Here is a 24,932-nt window from a genome sequence, read left to right on the forward strand (position 1 = left end):
CAAACAGATTTTTACCTTCATGATAATGGCGTTTGTTTGACCATGTCTGTCCATCATTATGGCATAAGAACCTCTGAATACATCGACGAATTGTATCTTCAAAGCCAGGTCTCATGGAAGATCGCAATGAGTTTGTATCAATGTTAACAAGTTTGCCTGTTACATGGAAGAAAACATGCAAGATAAACTCCTCCTGACTATGCCAATCCTTTCATATAAATATGGTACATTTCTGAAGGCTCCAATATCACTGTTTGAATTGTTCATCACCGTAACACCCAATTTTGAGTATGCAGAAGCTACATTTATGAATAATCTGCCATATGGGAGTATGATGCTACATGTTAAAACATCAATACCCAAATGGATTTAGATAATCATAAAAGAGAAGTTCAAACATCCACACGTTAATGCTAGGTCTTTTAGAAAACATACAGCAACTTTATCTCCAGTTACAGGCATCTAAAGGATTCACAGACAGTAAAACTTTCTACTAACCAGCTACATCCACAAATTAACATCTTAAACATCCACAAATTAACATCTTAAACATAAACACCTAAACACCCCATATAGATAAGTATTTCAATTTAAGCAATGTAAAGCACTTTAAATATTAGCTCACGTACTGCAGAAAAATACAAACATTCTAAAGAACTTTCATTACCTTAAATTATGATTTATATTTCTTACATGTGAAGGAAAGCATAATGAAAACAATTTGCAACGCTGCCAAGTAAAGATACAATACAGACAGAAAATACAGACAGAAAATGTGTCCCACACTTGATATTACACCCCAGTGTCAACGATGGTATATTAAAAAAAAAAAAAAGTTAGAAATTCTTGTTATGAATTCTGCTAGTCACTATGGATCCACAACTTACTTATTTATCTAAAACAAGCACATGGGCAAAAAAGATACCTTCATACCTTCATCTTGGGTACATTTCTCACCTGAAAGATCATGTCTGGTAATAAAACTCTCTGGGTTTGTTGGAAATACTCTTTCAGCAGTTGTGATACGACGTGCCACACAAATCATACAAGACTGCAAATCTGTATTTAAAAAATAATAGTTTTTCTTCCATTTTTTCTTTATTTCATTCTGTTAAAGACTAATAAAATAGCTGGAGCATCTTGCATTGTTAAAATAGAAGTATAAACAATAAGAATTTAAGTTTTGGCATTCTGTTCCTATTTCATTCAGAAATGGATTGCATAAGCTACAGATTTCGTAACATATACCAAATAACAAAAAGCTTTACTCAGAGATTTCTTTTCTGCACAGTAATTGAATAAAATTTCCTACCTTCCCCCTCTTCCATCATAGCTCTTGGCTGAGATAAAGCAAAACACTGCATTGTTTCGTATCTCTGACGTGTATCCTGATGGCTGCCTACATCTTCCAAAAGATCATGAGAAGTTTTCACCATCATCCGGCAATTAAATGTATGGCTCTTCTGTCTAGGTGTTTCATTGGTCCAAGCAACACCGTTAACTTAAAAGAACACAGTATGGGTTTATAATGATTTTCTATATTTTTCTTAACTTAGATACCTTGTTACTAGATTACAGAAATTAAAGAATTTTGAAATGTACTCAATATACCATCAGTTCTATACCTTGGGAATAGTAATATTGTGAGCCAAGTTAAATTAAAAAAACTCTTTCCTTAATATGATACTTTCACTCTTACTTGAAAGACAGCTGAAAACTCATTCCCAGATTTAAAAAACAAGCAGTTCCTTCAGCTAGCCCTGGAGCTACACAAAATGTGTTCTTTTAGTACGCTTGTTTTAAGTTACAGGTAAACAAATTGAAAAGGCTAGAGTACAGTGTGAATTTCCAGCACATTTATTTCTAGTGGTGTGCTTATTAAGAATATTTTAATTTTGTGCATTATTAAGAACGTACTAACATTTTTTTCAAAATTAATATACTTTTGGAGTCAAACTTCCTTTGCAAAAGTAAATTGTTTTGTGAGGTTATCCGTTACAAGTTACTTAGGTGTTTGTTTTTTTCCTTCTCTGATTATTTTCAAATAGTCTAATGACAGTATAGTAAGTCAACTTTCATTACCTGAAGATTTTGGTAAGTTTTTAAGGAAGTCCTTCCGGTCCTCTTCATGCAGGATACCATAGACGCTTGTATTTACCAGATCTTCTTGTTTATATTGCAAATACTGTGTGACATTTTCTGACACAAATACTATGTTCCCATCTCGATTTACAACAAACAGGAAACCATCCAATGCCTAAATATCAATGTGACAATAGACCATATAAGACTGCAAAATTCTGAACATAATTTAGTTTAAAAATTATGCAGGTGCTAAATGTCAAATTATAATATATGCATTTCTTTTCACTGGTAGTACTAAATTTTCAATCTTTTCTGCTCAGAAAATTGTGCCTGTTAAGAAATGATTTCAATATCCAAAATCAATCTATTCATTTATTATTCAATTGAGATTTTTCATAGTGATATCCAGCTTTCATGTTTTATTCTTTCTTTATCTGAACCCAAGATAATGAATTCATAACATTATTTCAATAGCTGGCAAACTCAAATACAAAGAAATTCAGTAGAAACAAGTAGTAAGACCTGACCATGAAGACATTTCCACCAACAAGTGACAAGGTAACAGAGAGTCTATCCGTTTGTTAAAATACTGTATGTTCTTAACTGAAAGAAAAATTAATTTTTTATTCAAAATGATAGTTTCAAACATGCTTTTTCTTAGATTATTATGCTTGATAGCAGCATTTGTTGAAGATGCTCCACATTTTAGAAACACAAACATCAAAATACATCACAGACCCCTAGTCTCTGTAAAACCTCATCCATTTATTTTAATGGACACTCCTTAAAGCTAAGGGAAAATATTCCTTTTATGGCTAAGCCCTGCTTTAGTAGTAATTTGCTAATGACTGCCAGAAAAAGTAAAGCACAAGAATACAAGAAAAGGCCAAAGGTTATTCTTTTCTTTCATTCTACAAATTATTTCAGCAAAAATAAGAAAAAACAATGGATTTTATTTCTGATCCTTTCATAGTTCCATATAGTTCTTGCATACTATATCACTATAGCATTGCAGACTCTATTGTAATACTTTCAGCTGCTCTAAATATCTTTTTTTCCATAGGGATTTACCAGGTACCTAGTTTGTACTTGCCTGTAATAAAAGAGGTCCCAAGGAATCCTTATCAATAACTCCTTGACCCGTAGAAGACACATCAGCTTTCTGAACATCATCATCATTAGAAACAGCTTTTCCTGAAAATCAGATGTTTCCATAAAGCAACATTTCGTATGAAACTATATTTTTAATATTACTAGCCAGATTCTGAGAAGTAAATAAATAAATAATAATTTTAAAAAAAAACAACAACGCTAAAAAAAACACTGAGAGAGGAGATCTCAAATAGTGCGCATTGCTTATGACCAGAATAAATGTCATGGCTACATAATATCAAACCCTTTGCTCACAAAAATTGACTTGACAGTTAAAAGGTGGATCAAAGCAACCATCACTCTGTTTTGTGAACAGTATTTCTTCTGCTGCTTCCGGGATCATATGTCTGATGAATGCTTGATGAATCTTTCAATGTCCATTAAACAGACTTTTTGGCACATCTTTCTGATTTTATTTTGATTATCTCATCATCACTGGTCACAGTCCTCAAATGCTATCACAACTGTTCTATGAACAGTCATTGGTAGTGTTAATATATGTGTTTGTGAGCACACAAATCTGTCTGTATGAATATGTATATATATGAATAAAATTATATTTTAAGGATCAAAATATCCTAAATGATAAATTTGGTTGCAGGCAAAGGTGCAATGGGCATCCACATCAAGCAGGAGAATTACAGGAAACAAACAGTAAGCTTTGTTCTGTGTTATCGCATACTAAGCTGTATAATGAAACAATTATTATATAAGAGTACACGCAATTGCATTAGAAATATCTTAAAACAGATGTCAAGGCATCTTTTTAGAATTGTTTTAACGTATTCAAAATTGTGGTAAATTAGCAGGACGGGCAAAATACACAACATAGCTCACTTGATTTGAAACAAGAATCTACTGTTCAAAGGAAATATGTATTGTCGACACTTGGTAGGCTAGTCATTTAAAATATATATATTAATATGTATATATATAGTCATGTGAAATATATATATAAATATATATATAGAATACATATATATTCCATCACTATGAATTTCCTTTTTTTTTTTTTTTTGCATATACCTATTTCAAAATATATGTATTATACTACTTAGTCTTTCCCTTTGAACGAGGAATCACAAGAAAATGAAATTGTTTGTTTGGCTTAGCAGGGAACTGTACCTTGCTCTTTTATCTGTCGAATCTGTCTCACGGTTTCTTTTAAAATAGCACATTTGTCTGGTTTGACATTGAAATTATCAATGTCACTCAGATTAGCAGATATCAGTTCAGCCAATTCTTCAATGTATTTGCTTTCCTGCTCACGCCGACGCTTCTCACCACTGCAGGTCAGACTAGGAATCAAAAACGTTATTAAATATACTTATATTCCATCATGCACACCGGCTGTATGCTCACACTGAACTTCAATGTACTTCTTGTAACACCTATCTATTAAACCTAAGTAGTAGTCATTCTTCTAGCAAACACAAATCTAACGGGGTATGTGTGTGTTTTGGTATGTTGCTGTTTGTTTGTTTGTTTGTTTTGCCTTTTTTTTTATTTGTTTTGTTTTTAATAATCTTAAGTATCAATTTATCTTAAGGGGGCATGAAGTTATTCATCAAAAAAAATCCTTCTGTGATATTCTGTTGTCATATATTGAAAATAGTCACCATCTGAAATGAGGCCTGCAAATCAATTACCAGATATAAGATGCTGCCTCTGTAATTACTGTGAAGCAACAAGTTTTTCTTCTTTTGTCTTGCTATCACAGCTTCAAACAGTGACTCCTTAAACATCCACTCCAATAAGATTTAGCAAGAGACTAACTACTGAGTGTAGTTCATAAGCTTTGGCAGATCTACACATAATAGTAAAGCTGTGCATCTTCACAACAAAAACTGGCCTAACAATGTTTCAACTGAACACAATGCTTAGAAAAAACATTCTCAAAAGTGCAATGAAAACTTTTCAGATAGTAAAACAAACAAACACATAGCAAAAGAAACAAAGTAGTCTCTATACACCTACCTTGCACCTGGGGTATCACAAGGCAATGGCTTGCGCTTCCTTGACTCATTGGCCAAGCTATCTAAGGAGTTTTCTCCTAATCCACTCATCCTGACCACACATCAGCAACTAAAAGCAATACAATAAGAATTGTGAATGAACCTCTCAAAATAAAAGTATAAAATGTAGAGAACTTATCCAGAAAACTTATTTTTATCTATAGAACTGAGTCTTCATTTATTTATTTATAACTGAAAATCCATCTACCATTTTACTGTTAAAAATATACATCTGGTTACAATTTTTTTAAATCTATTTCACCAAAATATAGGTTTACAAAACTTTGCATCAATGTCAGCAAGACTAAATGTAAAAAAAATGCATTTAATTTCACAGTATAAATTAGTATGAGTAATCTGTATTCTATATATGCTGAAATAATTTTTCCCATTTTCAGAGATGTTTAAAGCTTTGCACCATAGAACAGGAATGACTGTATAGCTCCAATTTGTCTGAAAACAGTAAGATTCTCAGTGTTTTAATATACGCTAGAAAACTTGATAAGAAATTGGTTTCTTTACAAATAAAACAATAAAGGAACTAAAATGGAATATAGCCTTGAAAAGACATCTAGTAAACAAAGTGCTTCCAGGACAAGCCATCTAAAGAAAAAAGAGAGGTGTTTGCATTGCTTCTGATGTACTAATTTGGTTTTTGCTTACCAGCTTTTTGTGGCAAAAAATACTACAACTTAAGAGGAGCAAACTGAAAGGGAAAGACCCACAAGACCATACTTTTGTGAAGCAGCAGAGGGGTTGCTTGCAGCAGTTGATACTGTTCCCATTTTATGTCAGCTACAGACAGAGAATTGGGGACATTCTTCCTACAGCAATACTGACCTTTGAAGACTTGAAAGGTTTGCTGACTGCACTGAGGAGGATACACTGAATTGCTCTTGCAGATTTGCACAGTTCAGAAGTAGACTGGCATACATTTAAAGCACTCTTAGCAGCTAAGCAAATGTTTAACATAAAGTCATATTGATAACCAAGTCTCATTCCAAGTGATATGCACTAGGACAGGAAGGGTAACATACTTTGTAAATCACAGGAAAATTAAAAATAACTGTAAAGTATAATCTTGCATTTGAAACAAACTATTACAGAAGATGCCTAACTCCACAACTATAGCAAGGACTGCACAGATATGAAGTTGGTGTAACAGCTAACTCCTTGATACAAAACCAGGATGGATAAGACAGGGTAGATCAAAAGGCAAGCCTGAGGACTGTTATTCAATCAGGTATTTCTCCAGGGTAAAAATTCCTAAACGCAGGGAAAATAGCAGCCCACCTTGCTTAAAGTACACAATTACACCGCTAGATGACAGTATATTGCTAAACAGCAGCATGAATGGTATTTTCTTCAATTAAGCAGCTGAATGAAAAGCTGCTCAGCTGAACAAGTAGTTTCAAAACCAAATTATATAAACAAGCTACGATAACGCAAAAAGCGGCCGATTCTCCAAAGTGGAGGCTCAGGACAGAACAGACTCACAGGGTCTTATGCCCGTGGAGCTCATGCTCAGGCTGTGGGTGACACACGCACCCGAGGATCAGGATTGGTGCTTCTCCCCTCCCGCAGCTGCATTCCCAAGCAAAGTGCGATGCTGCAGCACGAAGAGCTATTGCAGCGAGAGAGAGGATGAGCCAAGCTATAATAAGATTCAAGGATGGCTCAGGAAGGGTGTGGGCACAGCAAGTATGTCTGAAGCTAAGAGCAAATGATTCTATTTAAGAGGAAGAAAGATTGAAACTGTATTAAATAGTGGAAAAACCAAGCTTGGATAGCTTGATTTTTGGCATTTCAATGGAATGTAATTTGGGTTGCATTAAGTGATTTAGAATGGAAATGCCATTTCTGGTTTGGCATCTACCTGTATTGACAGGTATCGAATTCAGCATAGGATTAAATAGAAAACAAAGTTACTATGTTTTGTCTCAGAAATATGATACACATCACAGCACTTGTATTCAAGAAAAACGTTAAGTGCCTACAAATAGAAGCTTGAAGAAGGAAGAAAAAACTTGGTAAGTGGTGTAGCTCGTTTCCCTACTGTTATACCCAAGTAGCTTGCATTACTTCTTCCATCCTGGAGCTGCAGAGTGCCCTGCCCATGCCTTTTCTTTCCCCTAAGAATACCTTTCCAGAGGTATTCCTGAGAAGGTACATAACATCTACAACAACTGCTTAGCTAAGGAAAATCTAGCAGCTGCTTTCCAATATGCGTGGATTTACAGTACAAATGGTTAATAGTCAAACTAATCTTCCTGCTACAGGACATCTTAGCAAAAGAAGCCATTATTGAGTGAGTTAATAATGAAACAAATCACCAGTTAAAAGATATCAGATATTACCTTTATCTATTGAATAAAAACCTGTAATTTCTAATGGGCTAAAGAGATTTTTGAAAAATAAATCTATTTGAGGGACAGAGGGATTCATTATTTTTTTTATGCTACCCATTATGTTTAGAAGACCACTCTGAAACAGTTTTCAAAAGTTAATGCATTTTTACCACTGAAATAAAAGAAGTTTAATATAACCACCTTCGTAAACCTATTTTCTGAGCTAAGTTAAAAGCACAATTTCTGGCTCTTGCATCTGTAATGCTAGCTATAAAAATGGTGCTAGAAAGACTCTACTGCTTATATTGCACAATCTGACTTAAGGAAAGCTTTATTTATTTATTTATTTTTAGAAAAGTATTGCACAATGAAATTCTTATTTGCTTAATGAAAAGATATTTATAAGTTAGCTTAATCTGACACAATAAATAGCTCGGTTACTATGTAAACCAAGGAAAGTGTAAGAAACTTTAGATAAGTATAAGTTACCTAAAGCACAGGAATTATAATCTTTCATTATATATTATTATTCTTACTCAGAACAACTGAAAGATAGGCATGACAATAATGACTTTCATAAAAAATCTGACAACTGGTTTGCTAACTTTTAAGTTTATACTTAAAGCAAATTTGAGAAAAGATGTTATAAGAGATGGTTTAATGTCTTCAAAGAAAAAGACATTAATTCCTTCAGCTGCAGCAGTAATGAACCACTATATACTAATGTTCCTATATCCACCTGTGGATTGGAACCAGAGGCAGCAACATTTGGAGAAAATGTTTCAAACTTCCATGACTATTTAAAAATATTAAATCCTAGAATTGTTTTTGCAATACCCCTAGATTTACCTTTTCCCATATAATCTTATATTTTCCATGTTTTTTCTCACTCATCAAAATGGGGAATCAAGAAAACAAAAAATAACAAATAACTTTTTGCTCATCAACGTGTCTTGAAAAAGCATTAGTCCCTTTTAATGAGGTGCTTATGTCTCTACCCTTGCCTTATACTTTTCACATGGTAGGTCTATTAATTTTTCAATGAAAATCATAAATGGACTGTTAAAAAAGAAGCACTACTGTTTTGCACGACATAAAACCAGTTCTAGTAATTAACAGTCCATCCATTTCAACAATACATGTACAAATTTCAAAAGACAAACCAACAGAATTTAAAGAAATCATCAGCATTCAGAAGACTGTCTCTTTTCAACCTGCCAGTTTCAATATTTAGAGGCTAAAAAATTCTAAAATTGTGTCCTGGTCCATCAAAAAACAGTAAGCATGTCAACAATAAGATGTTTGAAATTCAGAAAGTTCCTAAAGCCATTTATTAGAGAGCATTCAAGTCAAAAGCACATTAAGAAGTACTGAGTACATTAAGCAGAAAGTTTTCAGCCTGATGTGATCTTTTCTTCCCTGGTCTTACTCCCCTCACTCTCACATAAACTGGAATGCTCCTAACTTAGAACATTAATTTCTGCTATGTTGTCTTTCAGTGCGCTCGTTTGCTTCTTCAAGTGCTACTTCCCTTATGTTCTTTCTTATCCCGGTGTTCTCAGTTGGTTAAAGAGCTATTTACCAAAAAGGGTATGGCAACTGGGAAACTTTTGTCCTATCAGAAGCCAAACTATATACTTCAGATTTAGGTTTTGTATTTGTTTAGTTGAAATAGTTGACCATACACACACACACAAGATAAAATTGTATTAAGTGCATACACTCTTTTAGCACTTTTTTAGTCCCATGAAACCATCAACATTTTGCTATAGTAAATATATGTATTTGTGGCATATAGCACATTTGGAAGCTCTTATGTCTGAGCTGACTTCTTGTTTCAAGAGTTCACTAGGGAAAAAGCATAAACTGGCTCTTAGCATTCCCTAGAATAAGCCAATTATGAAAAATTAAATCAAACCAGTCCTTTTCAGTGAATCATGAAGATGGCCTGGAATTTCTTTAATTGTACATAATTTTAAAGTATTAAATACAATCTTCCTTTCTAAAAACCAAGACATAATTCAGAATACTTCTTAAGATGCAAACTGTAATAAACTGGTTTATGCTAAGGAAAGTCCTAAATCATTAAATTTAACTTTATGTAAATAAAACTAAAGACATTCTATTCAGCTGCTCCCCATTCTTAAGAAAAAAAATATATTTTTTTTCCTTAAAAGCATATATATATAAAAAAAACATGATAACTTTCCAGTGATAAATTCTGATTCAAAATATTATTCAAACCAGCCAAAGTTTCTTTTGTTGCAAGACTGACCACAGAAACAACTGACATTCCCATTTACAAGGACAGGAGTCCACACAAAAGCAAACTCAAGAAACTCCCTTTATGTTAGTATTGCAGTAAGCCTTTGGTTCTCTCGCTCTCTTTCCCTCTCCTCCTCTCTTTCCTCCTTCTCTTCCCCTCTCCCCATGCTTCTTATATACTTACATGCATAATATGCAGCTTTAAAAATGATACAGAAATAACTGTTCAGGTACATATAGTCCAAGTATAAAATGGGTAACTTACATGTCCTTAGCAAACATTCAAGCACAGCATATTTTTCATAGGACCTTCAGAATCAGAAGTCATTTTAAGTCACATCCTGAAAAACAAAAAAGGCTGTACAGCTGAAAAAAGTGTTTGCTTTTCAATATTTCATCTAACATTAATAATCTTTTTAAAAAGTAAGCACTCATTATTCAGATATTTTAATGTGAAAGATTATAACTCAATTGTACTAACTGTAACTGTCATTTTTGCTGTATTCTAAAAAAAATCTGAATCTCAACATCACAAATGCCACTAGTATGATAGATTTTCTTTCTTAAAAGAACTGAAAATGTTTATTTTAAATGCATTTTTTTTCCTTTAAGAGGAAAAAAAAGTAGATGTTTGATCTTAGTAACTTTAAAATCTATTTAAAAATATATATATTTTGTAAAGTTATGATTGGCAAGTACAAAACTAAGCACTTAGCCACTCTGCGTCAGCTTGTACATACTGCTTTGCACTGTTACATGAGAATAGCAAACTGTTTTCCAAGCTACAAACATTTGTTTTTCTGTTACCCTGTTTTTCTATGAAATTCTAGGAATGAGTAATCCATATTATCATGCATTTTATACAAGGTACGATTAAGTGTACTAATTAGTGAGATTCTGGGTCTCTACAGAGAATTACGGTAACTTAGGAAAAGTTTCAAACAACAGCTGCGTGATTGAATTGATTTACTGAAAACTGCTTAAAGCACTATGTAAAGCAGAGGCTGTTCAAGCTAATTAGAAAAATAAATTGCTCTTGGGAAATATTTATGAGACATTCACATGTAAGCACACACTACAGTCCTATCCAAAAGCAAGAGTTTCAAAACCGATACTTCTACCCAGACTACTTAATAGGTAATAACCAGCAGGCAGGTAAAGGAGTTCTATTCAAGTAGCTCATTTCTTAAGAGATTAAACTGAAGCTTTTCTTATCAACTGGTTGCATTCACATTCATCTGCTGTTTTAACCATCCCTTTGACAATACTGATTGTAGCTTTATTTTGAATTGCCAATTAGAAGGTTGATTGACAATGTGGTCACATAAGAGTAAGCATCAAGAGTAAATTGTCTACTAATTAAAGACGTCTATAACACTATTTTATGCTAAATCAACCTCTGCTAATCATGGAAACCAGAACATAAGAGCACACAGAAAGAAGAAAAATCAAAAGAAATCCTAAGATGAAGTATCAGAAACATTTGTTTGGACATGATGGAAAATTAAATCCTTCAGCTGCTCGTTTCCATAAAAATGCTAACCAGTCCTATACTGCACTCAGTTACAGCTTGCCACCTAGCTTCCTAGGGTGGTCTTATACTCAGCAAAAAGGCTATTTGCTAATATCTCTACTGCACAGGGTTTACAAAGGAAAAAGGTAGCATAAATTATATTCACTGCTCAATGCGATGTGAAGCTTTTTCTTCCTCAGATTTTTAGAGCAGCTTGATAAACTGATGCCTACGCCTGTGCAAGAATGGCGGTAGTTCAACATCACAAACAGGAGTCTCACTGGAAAGCTGAACTACGCAGGAGAATCTGATAGTGCTAAATCACTTGAAGAAGTGTGCAGGAGAATCAAGACCCACCAGTACCTAATGGATTCTGTATGACTGGAACTGCAAGGGGAAAGAGAGGAACCTTGAGAAAGCATAAAGTTGAAAATCCCACAAAAATATTAATACTATTTAAATGAGTTTTAGAATATTCGTAAATATTCCTTCTATAGATGTAAGTAATCTGAGCTGTTTAAAGAGATGATGGAATCAGAATTCTAAAAGTAGTACTGCAAGAAATTAACTGCAAAGAAACCTCCTGAATAATCCCACAGGAAGGCCCTTAAAGGATTTAAAAGAGCATCTAGAGTAGTATTCCCTATCCCTACTCTAAAACCATACTTCCTCATCTGAGTAATGAGGTCACAGCCAACTTTATAACAATTTAAATATAAAGAATATTTTATGTCAACACTGTTTATGTCAACACTGTTTTCTGTTCTGCTTCACCTGAATTAGTTTGGGTTCCCCGAGTGCCTATACCAAAGCAGAGTAGTGCACCAAGCGATTGCCAGTCTCAAAGCCAGTGCTACTCTACAGTGCCTGGCATTTGGGGCTGTGCAGTTGCTTCTCCATCAGCTCTCCCCACACTGGCACCACTTTCCACACATGAGCATACTGTTTCCTGACTAAAAATGGTTCAACCAAAATAAGACTGTTCAAACAAAGCCATTGTTTGGCATATTTTGATGTCAATGAGTTCGACGTACGGACCTTCAGCTGCCTTCCCCACTTTCAGGATGAGCTACAGAGATTCTCAGTTTACACCATGTAGAAATTAGGCATTCAACATAGCACAGATAAAAAATCTAAGTCTAAAATTGGTTGTTTTCAATCTGATTTTTAAGAAACGTTACAGAAATATTACACTAGACTTTGGATGGAATGGCCAAGTGATAAACCATATCATTGTATGTGGCACAGCTAGCAACAGTAGGACACATTCATAGGCAAATGTACCAGATGAGGTAAACACAATGGCTACCTTTAGAAAGATCTAAAGAAGATTACATCTTCGGTCCTCCTTAAATGTTTCAGAGATAATTCATATGCCTGCTTAAAAAGGAAATCAAATATAACACACTATCCTGTGGACTATAGCACGTTAAAGCAACATCTTTTTTACCCTCCTGGGGGGAAAAAGAAGCAGACGGAAAAAATACCTTACTGAACCTTAACCACAGCTTTGTGAACCGACAGCAGAGTGTAACTAACTACAGAAACAGATAAGACTGAAGTACAGAGTTAATGTGGAGCTTTTGGTGTACTGTAACTATTTTGTGCTTCACCTATCTTTTAAGTTTTCGCCTATACTTTAAGACTAAAGCAGCTACACCCACATTATGGAGGAAAAAGCAAATTACTTTGTTAATTGTATTGATACATCATTATCCAAATCTAGCACTTTCCTCAGTACGACAACTGATAATAAAACACTATTCCAAAACATATGGATTGCATCATTCTCCACTCCCCTTTTCTCCCACCCTCTCAGCCTCTATTTTCCAGATAACAAATAACTGACTCAGACACAGACTTCACTGAATAAGGGCTGTCAGTTAAAAAAAATAAAAGGTGCTATCTATAATCTGGTAGTCAATGAAGCACACCTTGTTACAACATGTTAAACAATCTTAACTCAGCACACATCCTTTTTATATTATACGTTCCATCTTAGGGAGACTGTAATTTTTCAGGCCTTGTCAGGTTTCATTTACCAATTTCCCTGCTGCGTTTAGTACGCACTACGCACTTTGACTCATTTTTTCAAGACATGACAATTAACTTGAGCCTTGTTCTCTTTGCATATATTAAAATGACAGGGCACTTTCAGTTAAAGGATGGGCAGAGGTGGAACACACTCCTGGTACTTCTCATATTCCTCTGATAAATAATGTGTGTGCTCTATTTTTGGAATGTCATTACTTGTTAATTTGTTTCCTATACGTCCGTGTTTGCTAGCCACTACAATAGATTTCAGATCCTGTCATAACAAAACAGAAGAAAAACAGGGGTCCCAGTGAACTCACTGTCACAAAAAAAGGCTAATCTTTATCCCTCTGCCTTGACCATTTGCCAGGTATTCTGCAGCATAATGTCTCACCTGTCAGCTTCAGCACTGTGCTAAAGTGGTTAAAGCAGCTCACCTGTGACGTGTGAGCCACACTCTGCAGTCGGAACAAATGTTGTCCTCATAACCCAGCTGCAAACAGGTATTGAACTTACACTTAGCAAGCTGTTCTCATTGGGATATAGCTCTTTTAAGTAACAGGCAGTTGGACATGACGCAGCCACACCATCTACTTGCATGACACTTGCAACAGGAGACTGAAAGATGCTGAAAGGAGCCTTTCATCTCAACTAATGTCCAAGCCCCTGTACTGTATGTGGTTGTTTGGGCTGTCAATAGAGCTGCTGGTATCTCAGGTTTAGAATGTTTTTAACATAGGTAAGTCCTTACCAACTTGTATCTGGAAGACTTAGTTAACATTAAAAAGAAAAAATGCTATGGATATATCTAAAGAAAGAATCCTGAGCAAAAATACCACCAAAGAGACAGGATGTGATGTATGGGCTACTATAATGAGACGTGGTAACTACATAACTGGCAAGAAACCACACCACCACCATTCTTTCCTGTACATTCAGACACAACACAAGAAACTCAGGCAAGTCATTGGCTGACTGAAATATATATGGTCTGCTTGAGTTTTATATTAATATTTACTGACATTCTAGAAGTGGAAAACACTTAAACACTTCTTCCCCATCATTCTTGCCAAAATAGTGGGTGCTATGGAAAGAGCTTGTGCTGTGACCAGTGTGCTATTCTCTTTACTGCTGATAACAGCAGCAAAATCCTTAAAAAAAAAAAAAAAAAAAAAAAAAAAAAAAAAAAAAAAAAGAGAGAGAGAGAGAGAGAGAGGGAGAGAGAGAAGAATTTTAATGAAGTTCTCCATTTACAGGACAAATTGCCATTGCCAGAGCTCACAAGAGAATACCAAGGGAGAGTCACTTTCCAGATTTACACAGACTTAATTCAAAAGTGACTCCATGCCATGAGACATGATATAATTCACAGGTTACTAAAACGAATTTAAGGCATATAACACGTCTACATATTATGATGTCATCTAAATTATGAATTAAATTTGAATTAATTCACATAATTTGTTAAAAGGGAAGTATAAGATCCTAAATTATTTAAATTGGGATTACTAATCCAAGCTACAAAATCTCTGTAAATTGGGAATAGAATTAAGAGCCTTAGAACATGAAGATATGAGTTGGACCATATAAATCTGAAAACATAATTTATTTTTAACCACCTCTAACTTTTATGCTTTCATGTGAATACATTAACTCACCTGATGAAAGCTTCTTTCATGCCTCACCAATATGTGACTTCAGTGGGAGTAGTAGTAGTAAAGCCTGACAAAGTCTACAAGGGTGAGATATTTGCTTTGATACAGCTATCTAAAACTGGATCTAAACAGGATAAAAAGTTCATTAGTTTTCTTCCTCTCATGAGCTTAATATATCAAATTTAAAAAAAAGGTAAAGCACTCCACATTAGAGAAAGAATTTTAATTAATACTCTATCTTTCTCTGCCTAACTGAAATTAAATTCTGAAGAGTTCAGAAGTATCTTTCTATATTCCAGAAAAATTTGGCCACCCATATAGTATTTAAGCTTTATATACACACTTACATTGCATTGCTGTATCATAAAATAGAACCTAGAACATAAGCTGAAAAAAAACCTCGAAATTCTCAGGAGACAAAGCTGTTCAGAGCATAGGCCTCATGGGTACTTGGGAGGGAGGGGAAAATTGATGTTGATTTCAGGTTTTTGTTCTCTTTGTGTGTGTGTGCGCATGTATTTTTTCTTAATATATGAACCATCTCTCTTCTATTGAAACATCTAACCAACCTTGTTATTTAAAAAATGCAAAACATGCTTTTTTACTAATATTTTTTCATTATTTTAATATGGACCAATATATCTTTCTGATTTCTAGACAGAACTGCAAAATGATGAGGCACTTAAATATTGAATAAAACCATTAAAATACAATTTGAGTTTACTAGGAAAAAAATAGTGCATTTGATCTCAATTTCTTTTTATAAACTGAAGCAAAAACTTTGCAAATCTTTCAGAACTCAAGGCCAGAGACAATCTACTGACAAAACCTAGTTTTCACAGCTTAGCCAATGCTTTTGTTCTTATTCTTGAAACACTGAAAGTCATATACAGCAGTCCAATTTTATTTAACCATGCATTCTTGGCAAAACATTTTTATTAATATACTTAGAGAGAAAAAACAAATCCTTACTTAAAGCTCAGGTAAATTAGCCGATTACCACATTTTTTTCTTCTTACAAACTACAGTAGCTCCTGTAAGATAATAGGGTGACAAAGATATTTTCCTGCATGAGCTGAAAAAGACGCACAACCACTTACCTTAATGTAATAATGACTAAGAAATTAGTTTTCCCTTAAAAGAAAGCAAGCAACTTCCCAAACATAGTTTCACTAGAACTAGAACTCAACCTGCAAGATTTCAGTAGCAATGGTTAGCATTTTCTGGGAGGTATACACTGTGACACTTCAAAAACAGAGTGTACTGCTCAAGTTCTTGGTGAAAACAGGAAGTGTAATCAATTCAACCAAGTTTGTTTCACTAAATACACATGGTCTTTCCTCAAGACATCAGCAAGTCCAATTCCCTTTCCTGAAGCTCTGAACATGCAGTCAGCAAGTTGATTCTCCTTCCTGAGACTCTGACTGGATTCAAATGCATTTTTATGTATTATATGCAAGCAATTTTTCTGTTCTGCATTTTACCTTACCAGAATCTCAAGAAGCAGACTGCTTTCTGGATTCTGGAGACAATTTAAACACAACTACAGTATTACAAATGGCATTAACTCACTTAGTGCTATGGCATTGCTATAATTGAATCAGACTCTTTTCATGGCAGAATCTTACTCATTTTCCAGAAACCACAGTTTATGTAAAAGATGTTTAGAATGAGAACAATTCAAAGTCAGAATTTTCCAAAGGAGCAATTAAAAACTAGGCAAAATAGCAGCAATTTCTTTGTAAAATCTTGTCTACTGGAAACTGAAATTTAGAGACAGAAGTCACTTTGCAGCTGCAAAATAAAATTTGGATGAAAATCTCTATTAACACCAAAAAACCTTCAGACAAAGGGACAAACTGACTGGTTTTGACAGGATCGAAAACTAACTGTCCACACTATCAGTTTCTGACTTGTGATCTCTGTCAAGTAGATGCCAAGCTTAATGCCAGCTTTTGAACTTCTCTGCAAGTAATGTTCATAAAAGCATTCAGAACAGATGAATATGTTGCATTTTCTACAGCTATTATTAGTAATGTTTGTTCATCCCTGGCATTTACAATTTAGTCTTTGACTCTTGCACGTGAATTGAGAGTATTCATCAAATCAGTTGGCATGGAGATTGGCTGTTAAGATACCTTCTTATCTGAAGAAGTAAACATGTTCAAGTGTGAAGTCACAGAGGAAAAAATATTTTTAATTACAACTGCAAAGGTGGAAAATAAAATCTAATTATTCCTTTTATATCTCCTTATTTAAAAAGCAAGCCTCTTAGAAGCTATGAGCAAGCTAGAATTTTTGCAATTATCTAAAAGCTTTAATCATACCTTTGTTTCCCCAGTTCTATTCTAGGATACTTTATTTGGGGAGATCCAATGTGATCTTGTTGGTGGTCAATTGCCTTAAACAGCACAGTCATTAATCACCTCGCCATTCATTTGGCATATCAGCCTGCTAACTTCATCTGCCATTTTCCCAGTGCTTGAATAATCTCCCACTATTAAGAGGCACAGAACTTCATCAGCAGCTGGAAACTGCAAATCCCTGAAAGGGACAGTCCTGGTGACTGTGAGGATTTCTATACAGCTCTGTCATACTCTGCTTTTGTGGAAGTACTGGGGAACAGTAAACTATAATTGTTTCTATATTTGTATACAGTCTCCTGGGAGATACTGTAAACTTCTGATAGACCTCCCCTTTTGTTGGGTGGATTCTATGAAAGAAACCATTTTCAGCCAGACTGACCAAGTGAGGCAAGTTCTTATCCTCAGCATAAAGACCTCTGACGTGAAAATTCCTGAGCATTAAATGCATCAGGTCAACTTCAAAATGTAATGGAACATCCTAGCCATCAACTGAAAGACCCTCTTTGATTTTGACTACTGAAAAGAAAACCCTAGGATGTCTGCCTTGCATGTTTACGAATAACACAACATTAGGTCTACAAAGTATGCAGCCGGTGGTGCAGCTTCAAGAATCTTTTATTTTAGTGTCAAGACAACATCCTAGGATTTTGTTTTTAATATATAAGAATGCAATTTGTTACACAATTAATGAATTAGTCTCCGATATTAACCTTGGAAAAACTCCTGTCTCTTAAGACGTTCATTGCACTGACACCTAGAAAACAATAAAATGCTTAATGAACTCTTTCGGTTCTATTCTTTACAGTGCTTCAAAGACAGACCTTGATGTTAGCAGCAGAGTAATGCACAATTTAATGGAGAGAAATAAGCCTTGCCAGTGGTGCTGTGGGTCTGCAGCGTATGAGCTGACATAACATGCCACCCAAAACATGCTCACAGGAATTTCTTTCCCTCTTGCTAAACGTTCAAAGACTGTTGTACAAAGCACAGCACCCCACGCTACCAAGCCTCTAGCACTGGACAGAAGCACTGATTATCCCCTTAAGAAAAGCATGTCATAAATTGCACAGGCTGCTGTCACGAATTTGCAGACAGCTGAAATACACAGCACTTTCAAGGGCACAAACATTTGAAGGCATATCATTCTGCTGTTACAACGCAACAACAGAAAAAAAAAAAAAAAAAAAAAAAACAATAACAAGAAACGGCTTAAAGAACTTCACTAACATGCTTAGACTAATCACGGCATCCTGTAAATCAACTAGAGATCATGATGTATCCGTGAAATTTTTCCCTTTTGGGTGCTCTTAACTTAAAAAGGAGGACTAGACCGCACACACAACGCAGCCTACAGAAGCAATGAAGTGCGTGACTGAAGTATGCTTTAAATGCACTGTTAATTTTAACTGGAAAATCAAGTAGCCAGCCATAAAAGGATGTTGCTACAAGACAGTACGGAGATGTAATGCAAAACACAAAATAGTTTCCTGTTTTTGTAAGTGCTTGCTTTTTCTACACATGAACGGCATATATAAGGAGCATGCAAAAAGGGAATTTGTTTGCTTAGAGAAAAGTAATTCTGAATGAATAAAAGAGCATTGCTACTGCCCGCTCAACTCAGCCATCTGAACACACGTGTGACTAATATGGTCCATGAGCAAGCATAAATTACCTACCACTACACCTCAGTGTAATGAGCCAAGAGGCACTCTTAGTGTTCCAGGTACTTGGAGGAAATCTACTCCCATACTTAGAGCTATAACCCTAAATTCACTGTTCTGACAGACAGGGAATCAGATATTAAGGGTGGTCAATGGGCTTCTGTCAAAATAGAACAAACCATTTTGAAATGAAACTACATAAAATAAACTCATTTATTTAAAATTAGTCATTCCTAATAATCCTAGTTGCATTAACAGTACAGAAGAACACAACACCTGATTTCAATCTCCAGAAGAGAATCATAAATATAGCTTTAAAACTCTTTCAGCTGCACACATTTCATACTAAAACTGCACATTCCTTTGGTGATAGTGTTGAGCCGATGATCTGAGATGATGAGATATTTGTGGGATGACACAGGTTTTACCATATTTTGCCAGAAATTTACAGTATATATAGGCACACATTCAGCTGAATCTTCCCCTCACTCAAGCAGAATGAAGCTATTTGTGACCTGAATTTCTTTTTGTACAGCCTATGTCAATTTGCCTGAGAAAAGGAATCAAAAGAGTAGCGGTCATTAGGGCTGCAAGGGAGAAAAGAATTGAGAAGAGCATCCACATGTGTGCCACCGCAGTGGGACAGAGACAATGGCCTGCTTATAAGGCCTACATGGAGGATGTGGGGGAGGCAGGGGAGCAGGCTGGGTTTGTTTGGAATGTGAAGACGTGAATAATTCTCGAAAATGCAGTTAGGAAGCATTGCGTGCCAAAAATAAATTAGTCTTACTTCTTGTTCTTTTTTTTTTTTTTAAATGAATTTATTATTATTATTATTAATAATAATTTAAATCTTAAGTTATGAAGCAGACTCAAACAGAGAGAAACAGGAAAAGAAAACACATCTTTGCTAAAGAAAAGTAACCAGCTAGGTACGATGGACACATTTTATAAAAGCTACTAAACAAAGGGCTGAATCTATAGAACAAATAAAGCCTAGCGCTTCTAAGGACCTCAGACAAAAAATATCGCCTGGCCAAAAACACTGGATTGGAGCCACAGAGAAATACCAAGGTAAAGACAAAAGAAAACCAAAAAGATCAAATTCTTACTAGAACTCACCAGCTGTTCACAGATTAAAAAGTAGACTTCGTAAATTTAATTCCAAATTTGAAATAGTTTTCTGTGGGATCTTTGTAAGACCAACAGGAGTACTACTTAGAATTGAATTATCAGCTCTGAATACAGCTGCTGGAAGTACAAAAAGGCCTTTCAATTGTAAGCTTCATTTTTAAGATGACTTTTTCACTGGGAACACTAATTGGCACAGTAAAAATACTCAATATTATGATCACTGCAAGTCCCCAATTATTTAAAACTTACAGGTTTAAATCATGAGTTACACTACGTGAACTGAATCAAAATTTAATTTTCAACACTACAAATAATTTTGCCAAAACATTTTTCCACACTATACAAAGGCATATAGGCTATGGGAAACATATACTCTAACTTTTCTAGCACATTACTGTATTCTATTTATTTCTTCATTACATAACACCATTTGTAGCTCCAGTTCAAACTATTAAACCCAAATATTTTAAATAGCTGTAAGTGGTGAAAATAAAAGGAAAAGGAATTCAGCACATTAATCAGTTAATGCTTGCACACACATCTCAAAGATGGTATTATTCTCCTCTAAGATCAGTTGTGTTTAAAGAACACCCTGCAGCTCAGCAGCAGTGTGGAATATTAATTTACACATCTCCAGCGATACGTGAGGACATCTCCACACACCCCCAGCCCTCGAGATGGAAAGTGATTACACTGTCACTGTATGACTGTAGTGTGATGACAACAGCCAGACAGGGAGAGACAAAAATGATGCTGCCTCTCAAACGATTTCTGGATAATAGCTGCTGCACCTACAGCTTTTGCAGCAGAGAACAAAAACATCAACCCCCCCTCCCTGAATGGCTCCACAAGAAAGCTAAGGGGGCTTCCACGGGGAAAAGGTCAGCATTTCAAAGTGGGAAGCTTGTCCACCTAGGAAGAACTGGAACGCCTAGAAAACCCGGTAAATCAACTGTAAACAGGAAATACAGGGCTAAAAAAAGAACACGAAGCGTGCCTTGCACCGAACTCTGATAGTAAAAAGATGTTTAAACACATGAGAAGCAGGAAGCCAGCCAGGCAGCCAGCAAACCTCCTCACAGCACAGACAGAAAGCGGACACTCGGGGGAAATAAAGCCACAGCCCCACAAATCAATTTGTGCTGCTGGTCTGTCCCACTGAAGATGCTCGGGTGATTCCCACAGCCAGCATGTTCTTTGCAGCAAACTGGCTGGAGGAGCAAGATGTAGAAAATGTTAAGAACTCATGGAGGAAGTATTAAAGCAAACAGACACACTGGGTGTTGCTCAGTCACCAGGATACCCGTCATCTGCAAGGGGCTCAAACGTGAATGCTCAGAACTGCCAGCTAAGCTGCACAGTCTGTCGGTACAAACTGCTGCTGAATCAGAGGACTGGCAGGTGACCAGTGTAACTGCTTCTGGCAAAATGAGGCTGCATGGACACCAAGGAGCTCTGGACGAGTGACATTCATTCCTTGACTGACTTCCATCCCTAGGAAGATGGTAGAGGCCAACCTAACGAATAAAATCACTGAGTGCATGTGTAAACAAGGTCTGCCACCCTGGCGTGACCTCTGAAAAGGAAACCTGGTCTTAAGAGGGAAAAAATTGCCCTGAAAAAAAAAAAAAAGAAAATCACACGGAATCACTGTGTGAGTCATATGATCCTCAAACTGATCTAACATTTCTTGTCATCGCGCATTTGGTACAACTTGAAAAAGATTTCTTTTTATATTTGAATTGCTTTAGTGCAGTGGCAGAGATGTATTTACCCATATAACCTATTTTACTCAGGGAACTTGCAGAGAGACTCCTTTGCCAGTGAGAAATGTAATTTTATGAAGAGGTTTGTTGATAGAGGTTTACCAGGAAGCCTCCCTTGTAAAAGATTAAGCCAAAGAAAAACTGCTAGGATAAACATAGTGCTATCATACCGAACATCTAACATTTTCTACAAGTCAAAGCTTCGAGCATTTATCAGCCAGAGGTCAACGAGGGAGGAGGAAAACAGGTCAGTGAAACCTTGCATTCTCCAAGTCCTGTTTTTGATGTGTTTGTTGGTTCCGGGGTTTTGTTGTTTGCTTTGTTCTTTTTTTTGGCCCACCTTTACAATTACATGTAATAAAAACTCACATTTCTCTCCCCATTTCTCAAAAGAAAAAAAAAAAAAAGGTGGTTTCTAGATTTAAGCTCTTCACTTTTCCATTTCCTTCTATCAAATTTCTGTGTAAACTGTTGATATTTTCAAATTTGCTTTTACAATGTTGTGGGAATGGAAACTATTTTTCTTTTAAAACGAAAAGTGAGGAGGTGCTTTGCCTGTTGAGTCACTGGTACAGACGGGGTTTGAAGAGAAATGCCAAATAGAGTGAGATTGGAAAAAAATATCATTGTGGCAGCCTGCAACAGACATAAAAATGTGAAGAAAAAATAATTGTTTTCTTTGCTATGTTAACTAAGTATTTGAATATGAACAATATTAATAACTACATTAGCTGTTACTTCTCTTTGTCTAAATTGCTCTTAGCAAAAAAAAAAAAAAGCTATTATTTAGATCATAGACAAACAGAAACAAGCAAGTGAACATAGAATAAATGTATTTTGGAGAAATGAATTAAGAGAAGGGTTTGAACATCAGTGCACCCTGAGAAACTATGCATAGAAGGGATCTGTAAAAAAAAACTACAGGCTGGTTTACATGGGAAACTAACTAGCATTATTATATGGATAAAACATCATACCCACGTTCGACCTACCTCCAAAGTAATTGGACTTAAACATCCTAACATTACATAAATTGCTTGGAGCACATGTTGAACTAGAAAGCCATAGCCACTATAGTGACAAAAGCATAAAACTAGAGGTATGGTAACACTGAAACCTTTTACCAGGTAGGTAAACGCAAACATTGGTACAATAGCTATACAAATTCCTTAACCAGGGAAGGATGTTCAATCTTGTCGAGGTATTCACAAATCAGCTGTGTGCTAGTAACCTCTTTCCAGTCCTGTGCGGACTGCAAGTGAATGAATGTGCATCTGTGCAATATTTGAAACTGGAAAAATTATAGAAGATTAATCAAGTAAGACACAAGAGAATATACTGCAAATACAGTACCTATACTGCAGGATACTTTTAAGACTTTAACTCTGTTGCAAAATGAGTTTTGCACACAATCCCTATAGCAATATTCCAGCACAAAACTGCATTACAGCATGCCAATTTCACCATGCTCCCTATTATAATTCGCTGTTCGTTATCAGTGACCAGCACTGATAAAAATGAAGCTTGTTATAAGGCTTGTCCATTCTTGTTATTACAAAATGCTTTTTCAAACAAAGGATTTATATATGTGCTATGTCATTCCTAGCATCTATAATTTTGCATAATGATGCCTACAGCTACTTCATAAGGAAAATTAAAAACAAAGCAACATAAATTTATAGGCAGAAATATGCTCCCCTCCAACATGTACCTTACCATCCATTTCAGTTTGTATAAAATTAAGAAAGTAATCCAAAATCTAACTCAGAAAGAAAGATTCTCACTTTTAAGTCCTTTATGAAAGCACTTAACTATGTTGTTGACCACAGCACATACACACACACGTGTGTAAACAAACTCTGCTATTGTAGCAGCAACATTTCACAAAAATACCAGTCCTGGATATAGAGCAAATCAAACTATCCAGCTCCTCTGGACAGAAGCACCACCAATTATTCTACCCGCTAATGCTTTCTTCTCGTGGCTTTTTTAAAAGGCCAATACCACACAAATCTCTGTATCAAGGCAGTTACAGTATCTTTCTCATTCTTTCCCCATCCCACCCCAGTCCCGCTTGGTCAACTGTTGTGTTACAATGGGGAAATAAGACTGTAACTACCACAGCTGAGGGCAGGCAGGAAAGGACAGCCAAGCTTCAAGTCTCCACACAAAATATCTTGTTACCCTCAAAAACAAATGTTTTTGTTACCCTCAAAATCATCACCACCAAGATCACAGTTCGTCATTGATCACACGGGTTTCTAGCACGGTAACACAAAATATCTCAAGAAAAATCATGTAGAGAAGAGCCTGCTGCAGTATCTTCCTCTACAAAAGAGGTATCTCTGTACAAAATACTGGCTTATTGGACATGTGCACGTGGGGGAATGAACAGAAGAAAGTCTTTACAGGATATAAGTATATAAATGTTGTCTGATACAGGAAAATTAACATTTCTAAGAGATCCATTTGCCCATCATCCTACCAGTACTCCACAAACAGCAGACAAATTATGAGGAATGATTGCTACAGAAAAAAATGGATTTTCTGACTTTCTTGTAATACACAGACATTCGCAGGTAGTTAAAAACAATCACACTGGGAAAACTACTCTAACTTTTTATTTATGTTTTTAAGAAGATATTTTCTGCTATTCATACAGCTTATTTTGTCTGCAAGACCAAATTTTGCTAGACATCAGCTTAAGGTCCCCATGGGTCTGTAAGCCCCTAAAACAAAGTCTGCTTTTCTGCACTATGTTTGTTTCAAAATTTTAAAATGTCATAAATCAATGCACTCATTTTTTTAAATGAATTTGCAAAGCTTTTAAGAACAGTAGTCAAAATCTATGGATTATTTAAAGACCAGCAAACTCAATAAAGAGATGTATTTTTTAATGTCATCTTACTTTGTCTTGTTTGTTGTCTGTATGATTTTT

General features: G+C 35.4%; 1 protein-coding gene across 11 annotated transcripts in view; it reads right to left on the bottom strand.

Annotated features, from left to right (window-relative positions):
- Positions 1–24,932, bottom strand: part of NCOA3 (nuclear receptor coactivator 3) — an 83,869-nt gene that overhangs the window by 18,222 nt on the left and 40,715 nt on the right. For 8 of the 11 annotated variants that reach the window (XM_027473330.3, XM_027473328.3, XM_027473329.3 and 5 more), the window contains 8 exons: positions 10,131–10,206; positions 5,215–5,322; positions 4,363–4,535; positions 3,179–3,279; positions 2,083–2,257; positions 1,313–1,501; positions 958–1,059; positions 16–156 (listed from right to left, as the gene is read on the bottom strand). In XM_027473330.3, the coding sequence (XP_027329131.1) occupies positions 16–156; positions 958–1,059; positions 1,313–1,501; positions 2,083–2,257; positions 3,179–3,279; positions 4,363–4,535; positions 5,215–5,303 (970 nt within the window). In that variant the 5' untranslated portion in view covers positions 5,304–5,322; positions 10,131–10,206. The remainder of the gene's footprint in view (positions 1–15; positions 157–957; positions 1,060–1,312; positions 1,502–2,082; positions 2,258–3,178; positions 3,280–4,362; positions 4,536–5,214; positions 5,323–10,130; positions 10,207–24,932) is intronic. The other 3 variants (XM_038166037.2, XM_038166035.2, XM_072026617.1) reach the window with 1 other exon arrangement.

The sequence above is a fragment of the Anas platyrhynchos genome, chromosome 21 (genome assembly GCF_047663525.1).
Source record: "Anas platyrhynchos isolate ZD024472 breed Pekin duck chromosome 21, IASCAAS_PekinDuck_T2T, whole genome shotgun sequence".
In the NCBI taxonomy this organism is placed as follows: Eukaryota; Metazoa; Chordata; class Aves; order Anseriformes; family Anatidae; genus Anas; species Anas platyrhynchos.